This window comes from Citrus clementina, unplaced genomic scaffold (assembly GCF_000493195.1).
Source record: "Citrus clementina cultivar Clemenules unplaced genomic scaffold, Citrus_clementina_v1.0 scaffold_9, whole genome shotgun sequence".
Classification (NCBI taxonomy): Eukaryota; Viridiplantae; Streptophyta; class Magnoliopsida; order Sapindales; family Rutaceae; genus Citrus; species Citrus x clementina.
Window position 1 is genome coordinate 1968146 of NW_006261964.1, and position 21437 is coordinate 1989582.

The 21437-nt window shown below is 37.7% G+C and overlaps 2 protein-coding genes across 7 annotated transcripts; both read left to right on the forward strand.

The window, feature by feature from the left end:
- Window positions 1-7119, forward strand: LOC18032566 (sucrose nonfermenting 4-like protein). 3 transcript variants are annotated; one of them, XM_006419555.2, is made up of 13 exons: window positions 1-682; window positions 785-872; window positions 1588-1767; window positions 2184-2318; window positions 2440-2499; window positions 3173-3262; window positions 3682-3816; window positions 4164-4308; window positions 4380-4553; window positions 4906-4969; window positions 5067-5136; window positions 5595-5709; window positions 6528-7119. In XM_006419555.2, exons 1-13 carry the CDS (start codon window positions 543-545, stop codon window positions 6617-6619), a joined length of 1488 nt encoding a protein of 495 aa, XP_006419618.1. In that variant the 5' UTR covers window positions 1-542; the 3' UTR covers window positions 6620-7119. The 3 variants fall into 3 exon arrangements, with proteins under 3 accessions (XP_006419618.1, XP_024036469.1, XP_024036472.1); XM_024180704.1 differs by lacking the exon at window positions 1-682 and adding an exon at window positions 1422-1487 and having other exon boundaries at window positions 800-872; XM_024180701.1 differs by lacking the exon at window positions 1588-1767.
- Window positions 7120-8529: 1410 nt separating this feature from the next.
- Window positions 8530-10850, forward strand: LOC18032555. Of its 4 annotated transcripts, XM_024189995.1 has the most exons (7): window positions 8730-8771; window positions 8872-8983; window positions 9096-9207; window positions 9313-9470; window positions 10331-10389; window positions 10475-10582; window positions 10661-10850. In XM_024189995.1, exons 3-7 carry the CDS (start codon window positions 9098-9100, stop codon window positions 10718-10720), a joined length of 495 nt encoding a protein of 164 aa, XP_024045763.1. In that variant the 5' UTR covers window positions 8730-8771; window positions 8872-8983; window positions 9096-9097; the 3' UTR covers window positions 10721-10850. The 4 variants fall into 4 exon arrangements, with proteins under 4 accessions (XP_006419622.1, XP_024045763.1, XP_006419623.1 ...); XM_006419559.2 differs by lacking the exon at window positions 8872-8983 and having other exon boundaries at window positions 8530-8771; XM_006419560.2 differs by lacking the exon at window positions 8730-8771 and having other exon boundaries at window positions 8778-8983.
- The last annotated feature ends 10587 nt before the right edge of the window (window positions 10851-21437 follow it).

Here is a 21437-nt window from a genome sequence, read left to right on the forward strand (position 1 = left end):
CCGCTTTGCATTTTTACAGTTTTACCAGTTAGTTACACACACCAACCAACACAACACCCCAACGCCACGACCGCCAAGCCACTACCACCTCACCCTTTCGTTCATTTCTCTCACGACGCTGCGTTTTATCACCTCACACTCTCCCTTGTTTTCTTCACTACAGCTATTACTGTTATTATTATTTTTGTATAAAAGAATAAAATAATAATACTATTATTATTGTACTTCTTAGTTGTTATCATTCAACGTCTCTATCAAAATTTCTGTTTTTTGTTCTTAGATATTTGAACAAAAAAGAAGGAAAAACTCAGATTCAATCGTATCTCTCTCTCTATTATCGATTTTAACACCTTCACATTCTGTGAAATATACCTATTTCTTCTTGTTCCCCTTTTTATCCTTTGTTAGGGTTTATTATTTATGTGAGTTTTTGCTTTGATTCTGTCAAATTAGGGTTTATTTATTTATTTATTTTACATTCCGTACAATTTCACTGTTAAGTAACAAAATTTGATATATTTTTAAGAAGATATTGATAATTGATGAATACGGGTCAAATGTTCAATCCGGGCATGGATGCTGCCCGGGAACCCGCCTCTGTGCCAGACACGGTGCTGATTCCAATGCGCTTCGTGTGGCCTTATGGAGGGAGGAGTGTTTTTCTTAGTGGCTCTTTCAATAGGTAATTTTAATTTTTTTAAACTTTAGTTGTTTATTGGTTACATTCATTTTGGTTAATTAAAATTTAGTAATGCTTTTGCTTTATTGTGTATTGTGAGTGAAGGTGGTCTGAGCTGTTGCCTATGTCGCCGGTGGAAGGTTGCCCTACTGTTTTTCAGATTATTTGGAGCATTCCCCCAGGATACCACCAGGTTAGTTTAGAAACAAGTCTATTAGATAAAAATTTAGTGGCTTTAAATTTTTTGATCAGTGTGACAAAAAAAGTAGTGGCTTTAAATTTTGTGATCGGTGTGAGAATCTTAGGAATTTAATTAGCTAGTGTTTGAGTTGGTTGAACATGACATGTTTCACGAGGTTGTTTGAGTTAGTTAAACGTGGATTGTTCAATAAGAGTGAAATGTTTAAATTTTAAACTTGGTTCATATTCTGTCGTTTTCAAATTCTTAATTTGTTATGAGGGTGAGCTAGTCAAGTTGTTATTTGGGAAATTTTAGATATTGAAGCAATGATATCTGAGAGAACAATGGGGCATATGAGCTTTAGAGTGGGTGGCTGTGAAGCTTGGAAAAATCTGAATGGGGAATTGGATCACTTGATGTTGATATAGTATACTTACAGATTATGGTCAACTAATTCCTTTAGTAACTGCAAAGGTACTAAACAACATACTGATATATTAAGAAGCATGCTTGATTGTGGTAAGTCTTTTTTGCATGAAGTAATCCCTTTTTCTTACATAGTCAATTTGCAGTTCGTGAAGATGTACGTGTTTGTTTATACCCACAAAGAACCTTCAGTTAATATAGGTTGTGAACAAAAGGTTCTCTTTGTCTCACATCGGCACTCATGATCTTTGAATTTTGTTCTCATAAAGTTATGTTCTTTTATATTGTACATTATGTGCAGTACAAGTTTTGTGTGGATGGAGAATGGAGACACGACGAACACCAACCTTTCATAAGTAGCGAATATGGGATTGTAAACACTGTTCTTTTGGCTACAGAACCTAATTTTATGCATGGAATTAATCAAGGAATGCCTTCTGGATCTAACATGGATGTGGATAATGAGGCATTTCAGCGTCTGGTAAGAGTCAGTTATACCTTAATAATTAACATTCTGATTGCCTGGATCTCTGTGCTGATCATCTTTTCTTGTATTTGGTTAAGTTTTAACTAAACTTGAGGGGGCGCTACAATTGTTTCATGTATCTAACTTAGTTAAGTGACCATATGGCTTTTACTCAATGCTGCATCTTCTAATTTGAATACTTTTTAAGTTTTATCATAAAAATCATTTTGAGTATTCACACCTCAAAATGTGTGCTTTGCGATTTCTGTTTTCTTTATTGTCTTAAGTTGCCATTACCTAGGTAGAACCTAAGACATTCTATCCAATTAGTGTCTGCTGCAATATTTTATTTTTTGAAATTAACTGATATCGAATTGGTTTTACTCTGATATTAGTTTTTTAAGTTGATTGGCATTCTGGTTTATGTTCAGGTTCAAATTTCTGATGGTTCTTTGACTGAGGCAGCAGAAAGAATATCCGAAGCTGACTTACAGGTTTCTCGTCATCGTGTTTCTGTATTCTTGTCTACACACACTGCTTATGAGTTACTTCCCGAGTCAGGCAAGGTTTGGATACTTAACCATTGGCCTTTCAGTCCTCTACGACATCCACTTTAGATAGTCTATTGAACTCGATTACTAAAGATTTGGACCACTTTCTCCTAATTTATATGCAACTGATTTACAGGTTGTAGCATTGGACATTGATCTACCTGTAAAACAAGCATTTCATATACTTTATGAGCAGGTATCTATATTATTTATATACAGTCAGAATGGAAATAATTTTCCCCCCTCTTTGTGTATACCTGTTCTACTTGTATTCATTATCTTCTATTCGGTTTGGTATACATCTTTTCAGTTTTCTATCAGTAAACGAAAAATATACAGTATCTGAAGGCCTGTCAACATATTCTGGTCTGTTTCTGTCAAAAAATGTGTTTCACCATGGAGAATTTAGCATGCATGCAGAGTAAAAATAACTAATTCGCAGTTGCATTTCTGTGTCGTTGTTTCTGTCCTGGAGCAAAACTTTAAATGATAGGACTTCTAAAATGCTGGCAAACAATTATGGATATTTTAAAATTTTTTACTTCCATGTTTACAGCTTTATAAATAGAAGTGGATTTACCGATCATTCTTCCAATTCCTATAAAATAAGCTTAACTTGGACATTTATTATTCTTTAGCTTGCATTGATATCTAATTAGTTTTGTATTCTTCGAGTTTATTGATTTTTAGCTGTATTGTTTCTGAATTAGTATTGTATTTGTATTTTATTGATTCTTCTGCTTCAGATCTTAGGATGTTAAAAATCTAACTTAATATGTAGTTTTTGCAGTTGTGTAGAATATTCCTGCACATACTTGTTGCAACAAAGAGTTTTGATATACATCTTTTCTAAGTCAAGCCGTTTGCAGGGTATCTCCATGGCTCCTCTTTGGGACTTCAGCAAGGCGCGGTTTGTTGGAGTTCTTAGTGCGTCAGATTTTATATTGATTTTAAGAGAGGTATGTATGTACGGTCAAGCTCTTTGGTTACTGATGACTTTGTCAAAGTTAGGAATGTTATATTATTTTCATTATCATTTCTCACATAAACTTTGTCACTGAAAAAATTTACATTGTTTTGAAGCTGCTAATCTATATTCTGGACCTAGATTGCATGAATTATTATAAGAATTAGATGATTTTTTTTCCCCAATTTCTTTGTAAACTATGTACTTATGTGTTTGCATAGGACTATGTGGTATACATGTATGAATTCAAAATTACTGGAAGACTTTTGAGATTTTAACTTGAGTCTTTGTGGAATGTATCTTTGCATACTGTACGTCATTATTGGACACTGAAATTGTTGATCTAAGCTTTCAATGGTTGGGTTATATCTTTTGTGCTTCTTGTAAAACATATAAACTTTTTACATGCAGCTTGGAAATCATGGCTCAAATCTCACAGAGGAAGAGCTTGAAACACACACCATATCTGCCTGGAAAGAGGGGAAAGCGTATTTGAACAGACAAATTGATAGTCATGGGAAAGCATTTCCAAGACCTCTTGTTTATGTGAGTGAAACATGCGGCATCTTTGGATTATGTTTAGGTCACATAGATGAGTACAATTCAAGTTCATAGCCCATAGAACATGATATCTGAGTGGATTTATGTCAATTTGTATGCTTGTATGTCCAAATGAAGCCCTCTTTGAGGTGTTCTACTCTGTGGCTGTATCATTACGTTAACATTGATATGGGTTGCTGATCTAACTTCTTTGGTATATTCTTTTATTTTTGTAGTTCATGCATATTGTTTTTAGTATTTTCTGCTGCTTATTTTGAGGAAGGCAGCATCTCCAGGTGATATGTTGTACTAGTGGCACTACCTATTGATCCAAATATTTGTTGATTTTGCAGGCGGGGCCGAATGATAACTTGAAGGATGTAGCGCGAAAGATTTTGCATAATGAGGTGGCTACAGTTCCTATCATCCATTCATCTTCACAGGACGGTTCATTTCCTCAGCTACTACATATTGCATCCCTTTCTGGAATTCTAAAATGTAAGCCTTTCTATTAGTTTTCTAAGCTGTGGTTTGCGATTTGTTACTGACCAATGCATGTTCATTTTCAGGTGTTTGCAGGTATTTTAGGCATTGTTCTAGCTCGTTGCCCATTCTAAAGTTACCAATTTGTGCAATTCCTGTGGGTACTTGGGTTCCAAAGATTGGAGAGCCTAATCGACGACCATTGGCAATGTTGAGACCTAGTGCTTCTCTTAGTGCTGCATTAAATTTGTTAGTCCAAGGTAAGTTCTTGTTTCCAAAAAAGTTTAGAAAATTAAGAAAATTAACAAAAAATGTGGAATTTGGATTTTCGGTTATGCAGATTGCTTAGTATAGTGCAATAGAATCTTTTTATCTCATGGCTTTTTCATATGCCTCTATTGTATTACACTATGCTGCGGGATCTGGGTTCCTGGGTATTAGTGTGTCTTTTGTTTTCCTTAATTGAAAAAAGCTTATTTCCCCTAGATTGAAGTAATGCTATTGCCGGGTTGGGTAAAATTGTTAGTTACTGCATTGATGCAAAAGGAGACTTTGGCCCAATTTCTTCATTTATCCTACGTGCTATTTCACTATGTACTTTTGCTACTGCAGCTCAAGTAAGTTCGATACCCATAGTTGATGACAACGACTCGTTACTTGATATCTACTGTCGGAGGTAAGTTGTGGTTTAAGATGTTCATTTTTGTTGTAAGAAAGAGCTTTTGATGTTGTTCTGTGATTGCGGGTGATGGCTTTTAATTGCTTTTCTACAGTGATATTACGGCTTTGGCAAAGGACAAAGCTTATGCGCACATTAATCTCAGTGAAATGACCATTCATCAGGTAACCATTGTATCATCTGATATTTAATCTCTCATACTACGTGTCATTGTTTGTCAAATGGTATTTTTGACTTTTCCATTTGTTACTTTGTTGTTACTGCCTGTGTTAAACAATGTTGAGCTGTATCGTTGACATTTACTACATGCAAATTAACATGTGTATGCCCGGCCTTTGGGATTACTTTTGCGTGCTAGAACTTTAGTAGACATCTAACATTGGTTTGGTATAATTCCTTTTATATTTGCTAACACTGATAATAAGCCGATATTTCCAGTTGCTTAAATTTGCATATGTACATCTGTTTTAGCTGTTCAGCTTTTTGTTAGGTGATTGCAGTTTTGTCCCTCCCATCTTATAGTGCAGTTTAGTTTGAAATGTCCGGAATTTTTCATGTCAGATAGCTAGACTCATGTCCGCATGTCCCTTTCTTGTTCTTTTTTCAAATAAATTAAATTTAGGCATTGCAATTGGGACAAGATTCATATTCTCCTTATGAGTTGAGAAGTCAAAGATGTCAGATGTGTTTGCCGTCAGATACATTGCATAAAGTGATGGAGCGGTTGGCAAACCCAGGTAATTTGATTCTTTTTATTATTTTTATCATTGCTTTTGTAATGTGTGCTTTGCTTTCAACTACTTGTATCTTTTGCTGCTGTTGGATTAAGGATGTAACATTTTGTCATCAGTGCAAGTGATGCAAAATGAAGTTATGATCTGTGCATGGCCTGTCTCCTTTTTTTCTTTATGTCTGTGCTTACTCTAAGGCTACACAGGGAAGTGCAAACTTGTGTTACAATACAGCATTTTGCTGTCAGGCTTTCTATTAAGAAGTTGCATCGGTAATGATCATTTCTTCTTGTATTGAAAATGGTGACAATTATATTCCTGTTTACCTTTGGAGTAAACTTTTAGCAACAGTTGAAATCTCAGTTTTGTTCTCACATTGTGGATAGGCTTCTATAATGAGTATACTTGTCAATATGTCTGTCAAAATTTGCAATTCCAACATCTTGTTGTGTCCATGGTCCACTGAGTGGAATGGAACTTGATGATTTCGTGATTTGAAATACACCAGCAGTTGTCATTATTTATTTCCATTTTCGAGTTGATGCATTTTCTATCCACTTTTATTGGACTGATGTAATGGTTTTTTTTTTTTCCTGTATCTTCTTGGCCGTTAAATTTGATAACCGTGAAGCATGCAAAATATGAACTTTCCATTAGTTTTTCATGATCTTTTGACTTTCATCAGAAATTCCCACACTTAGGAGGTTTGCCATTTTGTGTGGAATTTAATTGTTGGCCACTTCCCTCCATTGGTTTCTTACAACATTGAATGACTTTGGAATGATATCTTAGCCAGATTAGTTGTGCTTTTACTTGGGTTTCAGGGGTTCGACGGCTTGTTATCGTGGAGGCTGGCAGCAAGCGTGTAGAGGGCATTGTTTCACTCAGCGATATTTTTAAGTTCTTGCTCGGTTGATTAAGAATATGGCTGGAATATCTATCTGAAATGCATGGTCTTGGATTCCCTACAACTAGTGTGCCTCGTATCCTGCCCTCCTTTCTCTAAGGGATCCCAACACGTCCCACGGTGATTAGGTCTCATTTCTTCAGAATTTACCATCCAGATTGGCCTCTTGCTTCGTGGCCTTCTTTTTAGAATTTTAGGCTAAAAGAGAGGCGTTTAATTTGAGAGGATTCGGTTCTCTCCCAAATTTGTTCATGTCCCCCCATCAATATAATTATTTTGAAAACATTGTGCCATTAATGTGGATGCCATGTTTTTGGGGGGGAATGAAACCTGTAATTGTTTGTTTCTGCTAAGAAGTCATACAGTAGAGGGGAAAAGGTCACCAAAAAAAAAAAAAAAAAAAATCTCAAATGAGAAACGTTAATTATTCTGTGGTAAGGTTGCTTCATTAACCTATTGTTATCATCTTTATGGTTTTTTGGTTGAGCACGTGGCATTGTATTAATTAATTTCCTCGAGCATTCATGTGGTCAAAGGTGTATTTTGCTCCAAGTCGATCTGTTTTCACTGAAACTATGTTAAAGCCTAGACGATTGCCTTCATGATGACATTACTGAACGGGCGATTCAATGCTTAGGTCATGAATGAAGCGACACGCCTGAGTAGAATTGAATTTTTTTTTCCCTTTAATTCACAATTATGGCAAATTTATGCCAACACAAATAAAGAATTTTAATTATTCAAAACAAAAGGAATTTTAAATGCTAAAATAATTTTACATTATTCAAAACTTTAAATCAGTACTAGACAAATAGAATAAAGTTATATTAGATGAAAAAAACACAATATGACTAATTGAACAGTTTTAAGCCCGAATTTGGCACTGGAAATTTAATTCGAACGAGCGACTCGAATTCGCTAACTTAATAAATGTTTTATTTTAATATATGCTATCTGTTTTTTTTTATTAAATAATAATAAGCCGGTATTAAATTAAAGTAATCAATTTTTTACTTTCAGCTATCTCTTTTTGAATAAATAGTAGTAAGTCTGTATTAAATTAACACGAAAAATACAAAATAATCCTATGATATGATTTGTCTGGATATTTGTATTTTGTAGTAGAGGTGGGCAATAATTGGTTCGTTTTGGTTTAGGTCTCGAACTGAACCGAACCGAACTCAAATTGAATTTAGGAAAATATTTCGGTTCTGTTCCTAAATTTGGTTCGGTTCGGTTCGATTTAGATTTTTCAATTGAAATTGAAATTTAGGGTTAGGGATTTGAGAGAGGAATTTGTTTTTTGGTTTATATATTTTCAATTAATATATTATAATTAAAACAAACCAAACACACTGATCCGAACAGAACAAAAATCAATCGGTTCGCCAACTTTAAAACCATTATATTTTTGTACATAGAACCGAACCGTTTGCCCACCCCTATTTTGTAGAACAATCTCGAGCTTAAACCATGTTTGGCTTAGCCTAAGCCCGACCTGAGCATGTCTTTTGTCAAGAGGGGTTTGTAGGCTTTGCCTAAAATCTTGAATTTATGTGTTATATGTAGAAATTTTTTATTATATTTTCTAAGTTTTTAATATATAGAATTTTGTTTTTATTAGATTAGCCTTTAAATGTTAAGCTAAAAAGATTTAAAACTTTAAATATACGTTATGAATGGATTAAATAAATGTTAAAAAATATATTTTAATTAATCTTTTTAAATATTTATTAAATTTTGAGGCTAAACGCATGGCCTGAATTCCACAAGTGTCTAAAAAATATTATCAAGTCATGTCAAAACGTTCATACTAGACCGGATAGACTTGGAAAGCATTCTCACTTTCTCACAACTTTTATTATTGTTACCTTATATTTTTACAATTATTAAATTCAAATTTAATAATTGTTATTTGCTAATGTTTGTTACATTATTTATGCAGTACCAAGCCAATTTTTCATATTTAAAAAAAAAACAAAAAGATTATAAATTACATCGTATTGGTATTAACCGTTCAATTAATTTCTAATTTTCTATGCATCGGTTCCCTCGTATAACCGGCATATCCCGCCTCCGTAAACTCAACTCAACGAGCGGCAACCATCACCGTTAACCTGCCGGGAGGCCGACGGAAATCTCCGTGAGGCCGCATACGACGGTTAGATCTTAGATTTTGTAATCGATTGCTGAAATGCTTCCTTGAATAATGATTATCACTTAGATTTCGTCTAAAATGCTGTGAATGGATGAATGTTAAGCTTAGATTTCGACGAGTTCACTCTCATCAACGCCGTGTACTTCTCTTTATTGACGTGAAAAATTTATCGTCAGCGGAGAGAAGTGAAGTGAAGTCTAAAAACGGCGGATTAGGTTTTTTTTGGTTTTGAAGTTTAAATTCTTAAGTAATTTCATTTTTGTCTAGCTGAACTGTAAGCTTTGCGTATTATTTGGAAATGTAATTTGTTTGAGAATGTTTTGACAGAAATGGTGAGAGAGAGAGAAGAATTAAGTGAAGAAGAAAAAAGAGCTTTGAGAGGCAGCAAATTTGCTCCTCTTCCTTCTCTTGCCACTTCTTCTTCTCGTTCTCAACCCAGGTTTCAATTCTTATTATTTTTTATATATCTATTTTGCTTTAACTTGCTGTTTGTATGATATCTTTGGTTTTATATTGATGCATGTTTGTGCTGTTACTTGTGTAGTAGATTGGCACATCCTGGTGGACCGTTGACCACAAACAAGGCAGCGGCATTAGCCAAGTTCCTAGATAGAAAACTCAAAGAACCGGATGGATTGTCTTCTATTAACCCAGATATTCTTGAATTGGCTGTTAAGAATGCCAAAGACACTGTATTTTCGAGTAAGCGGGTTTTTAAAAAAATATATTGCTTGTCCTCGTAAGAAAATGTTTGGTTATGTAGTTATTTTCTTGGTATTTTAACCATATGAGATAACTGAATAAAGGAAAACATGTAAAAATAAAAAATGGAAGATCGATTTTAAAATTTCTTTTTTTTTGGTTTTTCGTTTTCATGGTTATGAAAAGATTGGTGAAACTACTGATACGGACTAAAATTTGCAATAGCATGCCAAAGTTGTAAGCTTTGAATAGTTTTAAGTTATTGGCTGGGGTTTTTCTTCAAAATGCTTGATACAATTAGTAGTGATCTTGTTGGGGAGAGCTTGTAGTTGGAATGATGCCTCACTGTTGTTTTAACTTTATTTTTGGCATTTGTTTCATTGGCATTCAGCGCATATAGGAAATATTTCTATTATTTTTGCTTCCTGAAATTGATATTTTGAAAAAGCTAAGGATCTCTCTCTCCACTCCAAATTAAATCCTGGACAGCCCGTTTTCATTTTTATTTATATTTATATGAGAGTGGTGGATTGATGTCATGCTAGTGAGACATGAAAACTTAAGTAATTAGCTGATTTTCTTGCCCTTAGAATTTGGTACCTTTAAATTAGTCTGGCAAATTAAAAAAAATAAATTCCGGAGACATCATTAGCAACCATTGGATGGATATTCCTCATTAGCTTTTTCAGTTAGTTAATTTTCAGAAAATCCTGGCATGTCATCCCTGTCCGGACAAAGCACCATATTAGTAAGTGATGCATATCAGTGGTTTGATTTCTTTATCTGTATGTATGCAAAATATATGCGTTGTTAGTGTGCTGGACGGGTTCCTGATTAATTTGAACCCCCTTATATATCAGGTGGGTCTTCAAATTCAGGTAGAATCATTCGACATGTGAATTCGTTTGGTGACTCAGAGGTGCGTTGAGTTGGTATTCCTATAACAAGATATGAATGCTGTTGGGATGTTTCTGTTTATGGCATCCTTGTTTGTGAATTTGCAGGATTCCTTTAAGGAATTAGAAGTTGGAAATTCTGAGCCAAAGGAACTTGAGAAAACAAGTAAGAAAAAGAAGAAAAACAAAAAAATAAAGAAAGGCAAAAAACAACAGGTTATTTCCCATTCATGGTCTTTGTTGTACTTATTTTGTTTGATTGAGTGTTGGCTGAATATGTCTTTTCTGCTGCAGAGTGTGAAAGACGGTGAATCTGCAATGTTGAAAAGGCCCAAAAAGAAGTTAAAATTATGATGGTGTTAAAATCGGACCAACATGCCGCATGAAAAACCTGTTTTAACGGATTAAAGTTCTGAATGTAACTGGAGTAGCAGGAAACCGGAACACAGGAATCAGTGGAATGAGATAGGCTTTTGGTTGTATCTGTCACTGACTCACTGCATACCGCATTAGTTATTCTAGCTTCTGATCATTTAATTTGAAGCTTTTGTCAATTGTGTAGCAAAATTAGTCGAGAGTCATTATCCTCCTTTTGTTGTTAAAGCAGCCAATTTTCTTTGCAATTCTCTTGAATCCCCCCGGGGGTGGGGGGGTTGGGTTTGGTGTTGGAGGTGAAGAGTTAGATATGCTTGTTATTTCTTGTTGAGTTTGATCGTTGCAACACTATGATTCACAGTCCGTATACTCTCTGCATATGAGGAGGGATGAAAGTAACGACCCTTCGGCTACAAACATTGAAGACAAAATGCTAATCCTTTTTCATCTGGAAGGTTTGTCGGATTGTCGGATACTTATGATACAAGTATTGCAATTGTATTTGAGGTTTAAAAAAAATAATTATTGAGGCAAAAAGAGTGTTGCACAACATGAGGTGACAAAGTTTATGTGTTAAACATATATTACATACAAGATATTTCAGAGTAATAGCCTTGTGCTATGTAGATGTAGGCATGAATCCAATATTTGATTTTTGATTACTTCCATGTATTTCTGCATCTTTGCATATACTGGAAGGTCCGGCAAACAACATGGCTGCAAAATCGTGGCTGCAGAATCTGGTATCCGAGCAACATCTGCTGGAGGAAAATCTCGTTCTGTACATATCTGCATATGGGATTATGCGAATAATAAGGGTCCAGAATTTACGTAGTTTGGAATATAAGCCACATTAATGTATTTACAGACGACAATAATAGGAAAAAAAAAATCAACTGAGTACATAGACTTTGTAATTACGAAATAATAACTAAAAACTTTACAGCATCTGAGAAGGGCTTTCAGAAAGCAGATCCTCAAATGTACTGTGTCGAGTTCAGAATAATCCGAATAGGATTATACATCGGAATCCTAAAATTTGCCTGTACTCACGAGCAAGGAAGCTGCACGGTGTGCAACAAGTTCTAAAGGAATCTGTGCATAATTTTCGTCAGATGAATTGTTCCATGTAGAATGAGGTGCACAACTATTTGCCAGTGGACGGATTCGGCTGAGAATTATGAGAGCTGTGAACCAAATCTGCCAAGGTAGAATACCTAATTGATGGCGTGGCTAAACCATTTCCTGAACGCCTATTGTTTACAAAATCCATAGCCTCCTCAATTTTCTCAATTCCCATTATGTCAGTGCCTGCAGTAGCAGTGGGTTCATTCTGAACAAAAGCACTGCATCAGATCTTAAAAAGTTCAGTGGCAGGCATGATAAAATAATTATTAATCAATTAAATCCAGACATGCCAAAGTTATCGACCCTTCGATCAAAAGACTGGACGGTCACTAAGTAGCCCGTCTTTCCTCAAAATGGCCAAATCAGGCCCGACAGCCCCACTCCCCATGGAAAACCAGAGAAAACAGAAATTTTCTTCTGCTAGCAAGGTTCAATATTTCCATTAATTCCCACGATATTAGTATAGCCGACAAACTACTAAAGGGTTTGAGCAATTGGACCATAATTGAGGGGAGATCCACACCAAACAAAGGTTCCATGAGATGTGATTTGTTCACTGTAAATTCTTCAAATTGAGAAATAAAATGTTTCAATGTGGAGAAAGTTAAAGAATCGGAAAGATTCTGCAAAGGGCAGAGCAAAACAGGACAGGACAGAAATAAATTTTTTGGCCTTCCTTACCCGCACAGCCACATCAACCATTTACTGGGCTTTACTTGTTGAACTTTCAACAATTTCAGCCACACGAGGTCTAGATTCTGGCGTTTGATGTGCAGAATGATCGAAAGAGCTTGGAAGGCCACTAAGATTACCTAATCCAGCCATGAGTTTTGACCCCTGTAAGAGAGTGTTTCCCTCGGTCTGTGCTGCGTTGCCTCAACCAAAAAAGAGCAGAAGCAACCGGCACAACAAAGACAATCAAGTCAAGCAATTGGAAAATTATCAGATCATAATGCTGCAAACTAAAGGGGAAGGGCGCGAAGCTGTAACGTGCTCCACAAATAACTCATGCCTGCTTTGTAACTTCGCGTAGCTGAAATAGTATTGCAGCTTTAGTGCTTCTTAAAAAGTTCCGAATCCTTAAAAGAGTTGTCTCCATCTCTTTTGAGTTTCCAAAACTTCATCATTCATGTGCCTCAACTCAGACACAGTAGCCTCCTAAAAGTTTTAACACGATCCATCAGTTTATTTCTCAAATATAAATGCCAACAGTACCAGTTGGAATAATTTCTTTGTGCAGCTTTAGATGAAAAAGATTCAGAATAATTTCTTTATGCAGCTTTTGATGAAAAGGATTCATGATACTAGAAAAAAAATGGTAAAAACAAGTGCAGTGATAAAAACATTGGAAAGAACTGAACTTAAAGGTGGAACGTTAAGAGTACCAACACATAACACAAGAGAGACATTTCGTTGAACTACTTTCATAAACACGAAAGGAAACAAAATTCATCAGCAGAAAACATCTACAGTTCATGTACAATTGGCTAACAAGATGCACAACCTTCTTCGTCCAGTACACGGGTCAATTCAGAAGGAGCTAGAACATCAGCTTCCTTCGTATGGATATGTGCTATATTAGAAGGCCGTGATGTTGCTCGTGGCGTGTAACGCGTGTTTAACAGTTCCACTAGACCCCATTTGAACTTCTGAGTTAGATTAGAACTAGATGAAGTCCCCTGGTCAAAACAGTTTCCTCTTCAAGAAGATAACCATTATTCTATTTTAGAGAGGGGTAAATTTCGAATTAACCCTCGCATGGAATGGCGATATTCAATCCATCTCCAAAAGTGTAAAAATATTAATTTATCACCCAAATGTTGTTAATTTTAATAGATTGTTATCGTAAACTTATTAAAATATAAAAATATCCCTATCCATAATAAATTCTATCAACTAATGATTTAAGACCCAAAACAAATCTGTTCATGTTAATAAATGATATGTAAAATTATTTTAAAGGTCCGTAAAATATCATAATAACTTCAGAGTCCTAAAAAAAAAATTTTATTCTCAAGTATATCCACAGGAGCCTGAGTTGGTCAAGGAAGGCCAAGTGCGGCCAGCCCAAGGCCAAGGAAGGCCGTGTGTGCCCATCGAAAAGAAATGGATGCTGTCAATTTTGCTTATCCTTATGCAAAATTAGGGTTTAATTAGAAAGAAGAAGTGAGGGTTTAGAAAAGAAAATGGTCAGAGTTTGGTTAAACAGAAGAGAGTAATACGAAAAGAAATAATGAAATATTAAAGAAATTTGACTTTTTTCATTGGTTGCTCTGATACCAGTTAGGGTGAAGTACGTGGCGTTGTTATACCAGAACTACAACAGTTAAGACTGTTCTTAGGACCAGTAGTCCGCAAGCTCGGGTTTCCAGCCGATATACTTTCGCAAAACTTTTAAAACATTTTTCTCGGGTTATACAACCCAAAACAGACTTTCCTTTAGTCTAAAACAGGGTACCAAACCAGATAAGAAATGATCAAAAGTTTTCTGATGCACAGGATCCTTAGAAAAGGCAAGTGCAGAGCATACTTCCTTAGGTTTTCAAAATGAACAGATTTAATTCTTTATTCTTTTTTCCATTTCTAAAACTTCATTTGGAGAGAGAGAAGAGGGGTTTAGGGAGTCATGGAGAAAAACACACGAGTTTATTTCTTTCAAACTTCTATATTTTACAAGAGAAGAGAGAACTCCTTATATAGGAGAAAACTCAGGAAGATAGGATAAGATTCCTATCTTTTACAAAAGTAAAAGTAAATATACATCATGACACACCTTTAATTATTACAAAAGGACAAAAGATGCTTTAATAATTAAAGCATAACTTTTGACAAAAGCAAAAGCAAAAGCTTAAAGTAAAAGCAAGCTGTAATGATTACATAAGACAAAACATAAAGTAAAGCATAAGAAGACAAACTACTTTTATGGAGAGGAGAGATTTATGTAGTCATCTTCAGAGGAGCTTTCTGTCGCATCGGGGTCCGTGTCACCAGAGTGCTTTTGGAAAAAAGATTTGGAGAGCTTGAGCTTGGGATGTTTGCAGGAGGGACCACGGCATGGGGGATGAGGGCAATTGTATTCCCTCGGAGTACCCTTTGGAGTATATTTTGGGGAAGTTTGGGTGGCTTTGTCGGCTTGAGAGGGTCGAACTGGGGTATTGGAAGGTCGGTGTGATGGTCCTGGAGCAGAAGGGTCAGGTTCATCCAGTGTAGGTTGGGGGAATTGGTGAAGGTGTTGGCTGAGAGGAAGGAAGTCTTCCCAAGGGTCCTGGGAGTCTTGGTAGAGGAAGTCAGTGTAGTCTGGACGTTCTTCCTTAATGACAATTTCTGTGGACTTAGGTTTAGAGGTGGCTGATGGAGTCGGGATCATAAGGATTTCATGTTGGGGTCCTAAGGAGGTGTGTGAGATATTTTTTAGTGGGGGAGGTTTGTGGTTTAGTTGACAAAGGTAATTATGCAGAACATCTTGAAGATCATTGTCAATGATAGCTATATGTGGTGCAGTGAACCATTCATATGCTTGATCTTGAGTCCAGAAGAGGTTGGTGGCTGGATGTTGGAAGTAGGGCCTGTGAATGATGAAAACTGTTGTCCATAATTTTGCTTCAGAGGTAGGCATACGATCAAGGTTGTGAATTTCTGAGAGCTGTTGAAGCTTCTTTCTCCACCATGGTATTGGGGAGAACCATTCAAGGAGCGTCCAGGTAAGGGAGGTAGCATTGTCGGGATGAATGAGATGTTCCAGTGTGGGAGTAACTGGGAGGATCAACTTGGTTGCATAAAGGACTGTTAGGCACCAGATGTACCATAACACGTCTTCAGTGGTGTCTCTGGATGGATCAAGGGTTAAACCTGTAGAAAACATATTCTCTGGGTGGAAAGAGGAGAAAAGGAAAGGGTCTGTGACAAGATAGGCTTTCATGAAGAACCGAAAAAGAGCTTTTCTTGCAAATTATTGGATATCAAAAACAGAAGAGAAGGTTTTGTTGAAGGGAAAAGTCTTTTTGGTGAGAGCTTCTGAGGGAAGGGATGTAGCCATGGAGATTATCGGAAAGTGATATGTGGTGGAGAACAGGGTGAGAGGTTTTTCTGGTTTTGAAAGTCTGGATAGCATATCAGGGATGAGGTTCTGGGACCCCTTTATATGCTTAACCGAAAAATCATATTTGGAAAACCAATCCTTTAATCTGAGTAACATTTTCTCAGGAACAGTTTTACCTTTGAAATTGAGAATATTGGGAAAGGCTGAGCTGTCCATTCGGATGAGAAAGTGGTGTCCAATCAAATGATACTCAAATTTTTTGATGCCATTTTTTACGGCGAGGATTTCTTTGAACACACTATGGTAGTGCTTCTGAGTGTCAGAAAAGTGGCCGCTAGCATGAGTAATAAAGTGATCCTTATTATTAAGTTCTTCGAGGAGGATGGCACCCCATGATTCATTACTTGCGTCAGTTTGTTGGATGCGTTTGCCATCTGTGATCAACTTTAAAGGAGGCGGATTTTGCGCGATCTGTTTGAGAGTAGTGACAGCAGTGGTGTGGTCAGCATTCCAATCGGGGGGCTTCTTTTTTAATAAAGCCGAAAGATGATGAGTGTGGTGGTCCACATGTGGAATAAAATCACGGATGTAATTGATGATGCCGAGAAACTGTTGGACTTGTCTTTTGGAAAGTTGCTGATCTGGAAAGTGAAGCAACTCTTGGGCAATGTGTTTTCCAGGCTGGTAATGACCATCTGTGATGACCATACCAAGGAATTCAATTTGGTCAGTAGCAATGGTGCTTTTCTTGGCTGATAGCATAATTCCATGATGTTGAACAATATCATAGAACTGAGTTAACAGCTGGCGATGTTCATCGTGGGATCCTGAAAAAAGCAAGATATCATCAATGTAAATTAATGCATGATGCAGGATAGGCTCAAAGATTTTGACCATGGATTTTTGGAAAATGGACGGGGCTGTTTTGAGACCGAAAGGCCGAACTGTCCATTGGAAATGGGCATTGGGGATACAAAAGGCAGTTTTGGAACGGTTAGAGGGTTCAATGCCTAATTGCCAGAAACCTGATTTTAAATCGAATTTGGAAAAGATCTGGGCATTTTTGAGAAAAGTAAACATGCTTTGTCTGCGGGGTAATGGAAACTTGTCATCTTGTAAAAATATGTTTAGGGGCTGATAATCAATGACTAGGCGTTTCTTTCCTCGGACAATTTCAGAATGTTTTTCAACATAAAAGGCTTGGCAAGCCCATTGAGAATTTGTGGGCTCAATTAAACCTTGGGCTAACAATTGTGAACATTCTTGTTGAGCTAGGAGTAAGTCAGAAGGACTCATTCCTGGGTGAGTGGCCTTGGTTGGGTTAATGTCTTCATTGAGCTTAAAAGGGAGCTTAATGAAGAAAGACTTATTTTTCCACAATGGGTTTGGATGGGTAAACTCAGAATGGGTTTCGGGACAGAAACTTAAAAGTTTAGTGGAAATATCCTGGTAGGACTGGGGTGTTTCAGACAGATTGTAGAGTTTCAGAATGTTTGTGTATGGTTTGAACATGGACTTGACTCGGATTCCAGTGGGAATGATTTGGAGGTGTTTGAGCTGGTGGAGGACATCAAAACCTAACAAGACATCCTTATCAGGAAGGGTGGAACCGATAACTTTGATCCAAATGACACAATTGGGAAAAAGTGAAATACCAATGGGTTTTTTGGTAATCAAAGAAGTGGAGAAGACTTTGCCATTGACAGCTTTGAAATGTTCTTCAGACTTGGTCCAATATTCGGATGGAAGAATATGGGGATTTAACATGGTGCGTTGGGCACCAGTGTTAATGAGACCAATTGCTGGAACGGGCCTTTGGAATTTTGAGGGTAAGATCTGGATTTTGATGGATGGAATAGGAACAGTAGTGTCTAGGGACAGTAACTGTTGATGGAAAATCACTTGGGACTGATCGCTGTCGGAATCAGAGGAATTTTGTAGTGCGAACACTGTTTCATCATTAGGTTCATCTTGTTCAGAGAAATAGGATTCCAGTTCATCCGTGGCTGGAGAATAATCGGTAGTGGCTTGAAGATGCTCAACTAACCGAATAGATTTTTCTCGTTTGTTGGGACAATCTTTGGCAAAATGACCTTTTCTTTTGCAGATAAAACATCGGCTTGATTTTCTTCGCTGAAAGTCTCTGGAGGAAGAGGACTTTTTGCGGAAGAATCGGTATGGTTTTCTGGATCTGCGAGGTCTGGATGAAGATTCTGGATTTTTGAATTTCCTAAAATGCCTTTTTTTCTCAGGACTGCAATCACAATCTTTTTTCTTGTGGCATTTGATCTGCAGATAAGGTTTTTTGCAAGCACTTCGGAATGGTTCTTTGTCTTTTAACAGTTCTTTGAAAAACTGTTTTTGCTCGCAAAGTTTGTCAAGGCAAGTTTTGGCAAGCTGAAAGATTTTGCCAAGGGAGATGTTTTCAACAGCAAGGTTGGAGGCGGTGAGTTGTCGTTGTATGTCTGGTTGGAGTTCATCTGGAAGGGATGACAGAAAAACATGCTTCAGTGTGGGCTCGTTGAATCCATTAAGCTTATAGAACAGCAGGGACATCCGCTTATAATGGAAGTCAAGATCCTTAGCATTGAGCGAACAACATTTCATGTTGAGATAGTCTCGTCGTGCAGCTTCAAAGACGGCAGAGGGGTCTCCAAGGAATTGATCATGGATAACCGCAAGAGCACTTGAGACTTCTGGTAATTGGACAAACTGTAGCTGTCGGTATTGACCGAGAGAATCAAACCAATCTCTTAGAGCACCCGTAAAACGAGTAGCATATTCTCTAAGGACTGATTCAGTCGTAGCTCCGGGTCTGAGCATTTGGAGGTCAATCCAGGCAGACATTTCATTGAGTCGGTCACGCCATTTATGGGATGGAAGATCATCAAATGTGAACCATGGACCATTGGATGTTTTTTGACTGGGGGAACTAGGCTGGGTTTGAGCTGGAGGAGGTTGGTTTGTTGCCGAAGATTCAGGTATGTCTTCGTCAACTTCGGAGGGAATATCAATATAGGGTTCGGTATGAGAGGGTTGTCCGGGAGAAGGCTGATCAGGTTGGGTCATCAAGATTCGGGTGATATCAGCATAGGACTTTTCAGAGTCACTTGAGGATGGTGAGGAGGCTGTCCAGGATTACCCAACTTGATTCTGAACTACGCGCTATGCTTGCCCAGCGCTACTATGGTCCAGAATTTGATCAAAAAGAACGAGAAATCCGTCGCCTAAAAACTGAGCTTGCTCAGATTGAAAGGCCTTCCCTTTTTACCTCTTCACCTCCTATTCCTTCCGTTGGTCCAACTTATCATCCTTTTGCCTCTATGCTTTCCCCCATCAAACCATATGATCCATCTAAACTCTTTGGCATGACCCATACTCTTTTTCGTGATAATCCACTGCCCAAACCTAAGCCAAAACCTAGACCACAACCCCGCTCACAACCTCGACCTGTCTCACTACACCCTTCTTCTCTATCCATCCCTGGTCAACCTTTAGCTCCTCCTACACAGATATCTCCGCCAGCTCCACCGCCACTACACCCTCAACCCAAAGATAAACAGCCCATGCATCAATTTAGTGCCCATACAGTAAACCATTCCTCTACTTCCGATGACCAAACTTCTGATTCCAATCTAGCTGTTTCTGATAGTCATACTGAATCTGACACAGCCTCCTCACCATCCTCAAGTGACTCTGAAAAGTCCTATGCTGATATCACCCGAATCTTGATGACCCAACCTGATCAGCCTTCTCCCGGACAACCCTCTCATACCGAACCCTATGTTGATATTCCCTCCGAAGTTGACGAAGACATACCTGAATCTTCGGCAACAAACCAACCTCCTCCAGCTCAAACCCAGCCTAGTTCCCCCAGTCAAAAACCATCCAATGGTCCATGGTTCACATTTGATGATCTTCCATCCCATAAATGGCGTGACCGACTCAATGAAATGTCTGCCTGGATTGACCTCCAAATGCTCAGACCCGGAGCTACGACTGAATCAGTCCTTAGAGAATATGCTACTCGTTTTACGGGTGCTCTAAGAGATTGGTTTGATTCTCTCGGTCAATACCGACAGCTACAGTTTGTCCAATTACCAGAAGTCTCAAGTGCTCTTGCGGTTATCCATGATCAATTCCTTGGAGACCCCTCTGCCGTCTTTGAAGCTGCACAACGAGACTATCTCAACATGAAATGTTGTTCGCTCAATGCTAAGGATCTTGACTTCCATTATAAGCGGATGTCCCTGCTGTTCTATAAGCTTAATGGATTCAACGAGCCCACACTGAAGCATGTTTTTCTGTCATCCCTTCCAGATGAACTCCAACCAGACATACAACGACAACTCACCGCCTCCAACCTTGCTGTTGAAAACATCTCCCTTGGCAAAATCTTTCAGCTTGCCAAAACTTGCCTTGACAAACTTTGCGAGCAAAAACAGTTTTTCAAAGAACTGTTAAAAGACAAAGAACCATTCCGAAGTGCTTGCAAAAAACCTTATCTGCAGATCAAATGCCACAAGAAAAAAGATTGTGATTGCAGTCCTGAGAAAAAAAGGCATTTTAGGAAATTCAAAAATCCAGAATCTTCATCCAGACCTCGCAGATCCAGAAAACCATACCGATTCTTCCGCAAAAAGTCCTCTTCCTCCAGAGACTTTCAGCGAAGAAAATCAAGCCGATGTTTTATCTGCAAAAGAAAAGGTCATTTTGCCAAAGATTGTCCCAACAAACGAGAAAAATCAATTCGGTTAGTTGAGCATCTTCAAGCCACTACCGATTATTCTCCAGCCACGGATGAACTGGAATCCTATTTCTCTGAACAAGATGAACCTAATGATGAAACAGTGTTCGCACTACAAAATTCCTCTGATTCCGACAGCGATCAGTCCCAAGTGATTTTCCATCAACAGTTACTGTCCCTAGACACTACTGTTCCTATTCCATCCATCAAAATCCAGATCTTACCCTCAAAATTCCAAAGGCCCGTTCCAGCAATTGGTCTCATTAACACTGGTGCCCAACGCACCATGTTAAATCCCCATATTCTTCCATCCGAATATTGGACCAAGTCTGAAGAACATTTCAAAGCTGTCAATGGCAAAGTCTTCTCCACTTCTTTGATTACCAAAAAACCCATTGGTATTTCACTTTTTCCCAATTGTGTCATTTGGACCAAAGTTATCGGTTCCACCCTTCCTGATAAGGATGTCTTGTTAGGTTTTGATGTCCTCCACCAGCTCAAACACCTCCAAATCATTCCCACTGGAATCCGAGTCAAGTCCATGTTCAAACCATACACAAACATTCTGAAACTCTACAATCTGTCTGAAACACCCCAGTCCTACCAGGATATTTCCACTAAACTTTTAAGTTTCTGTCCCGAAACCCATTCTGAGTTTACCCATCCAAACCCATTGTGGAAAAATAAGTCTTTCTTCATTAAGCTCCCTTTTAAGCTCAATGAAGACATTAACCCAACCAAGGCCACTCACCCAGGAATGAGTCCTTCTGACTTACTCCTAG

Coding starts and splice junctions, on each gene's coding strand:
- LOC18032555 (XM_006419560.2), top strand. CDS start 8,860: ATGAATGTTAAGCTTAGATTTCGACGAGTTCACTCTCATCAACGCCGT. Junction 8,984..9,095: donor GTCTAAAAACGGCGGATTAG/GTTTTTTTTGGT, acceptor ATGTTTTGACAG/AAATGGTGAGAGAGAGAGAA. Junction 10,390..10,474: donor ATTCGTTTGGTGACTCAGAG/GTGCGTTGAGTT, acceptor GTGAATTTGCAG/GATTCCTTTAAGGAATTAGA.
- LOC18032566 (XM_006419555.2), top strand. CDS start 543: ATGAATACGGGTCAAATGTTCAATCCGGGCATGGATGCTGCCCGGGAA. Junction 683..784: donor CTTAGTGGCTCTTTCAATAG/GTAATTTTAATT, acceptor TTGTGAGTGAAG/GTGGTCTGAGCTGTTGCCTA. Junction 4,970..5,066: donor CTTGATATCTACTGTCGGAG/GTAAGTTGTGGT, acceptor GCTTTTCTACAG/TGATATTACGGCTTTGGCAA.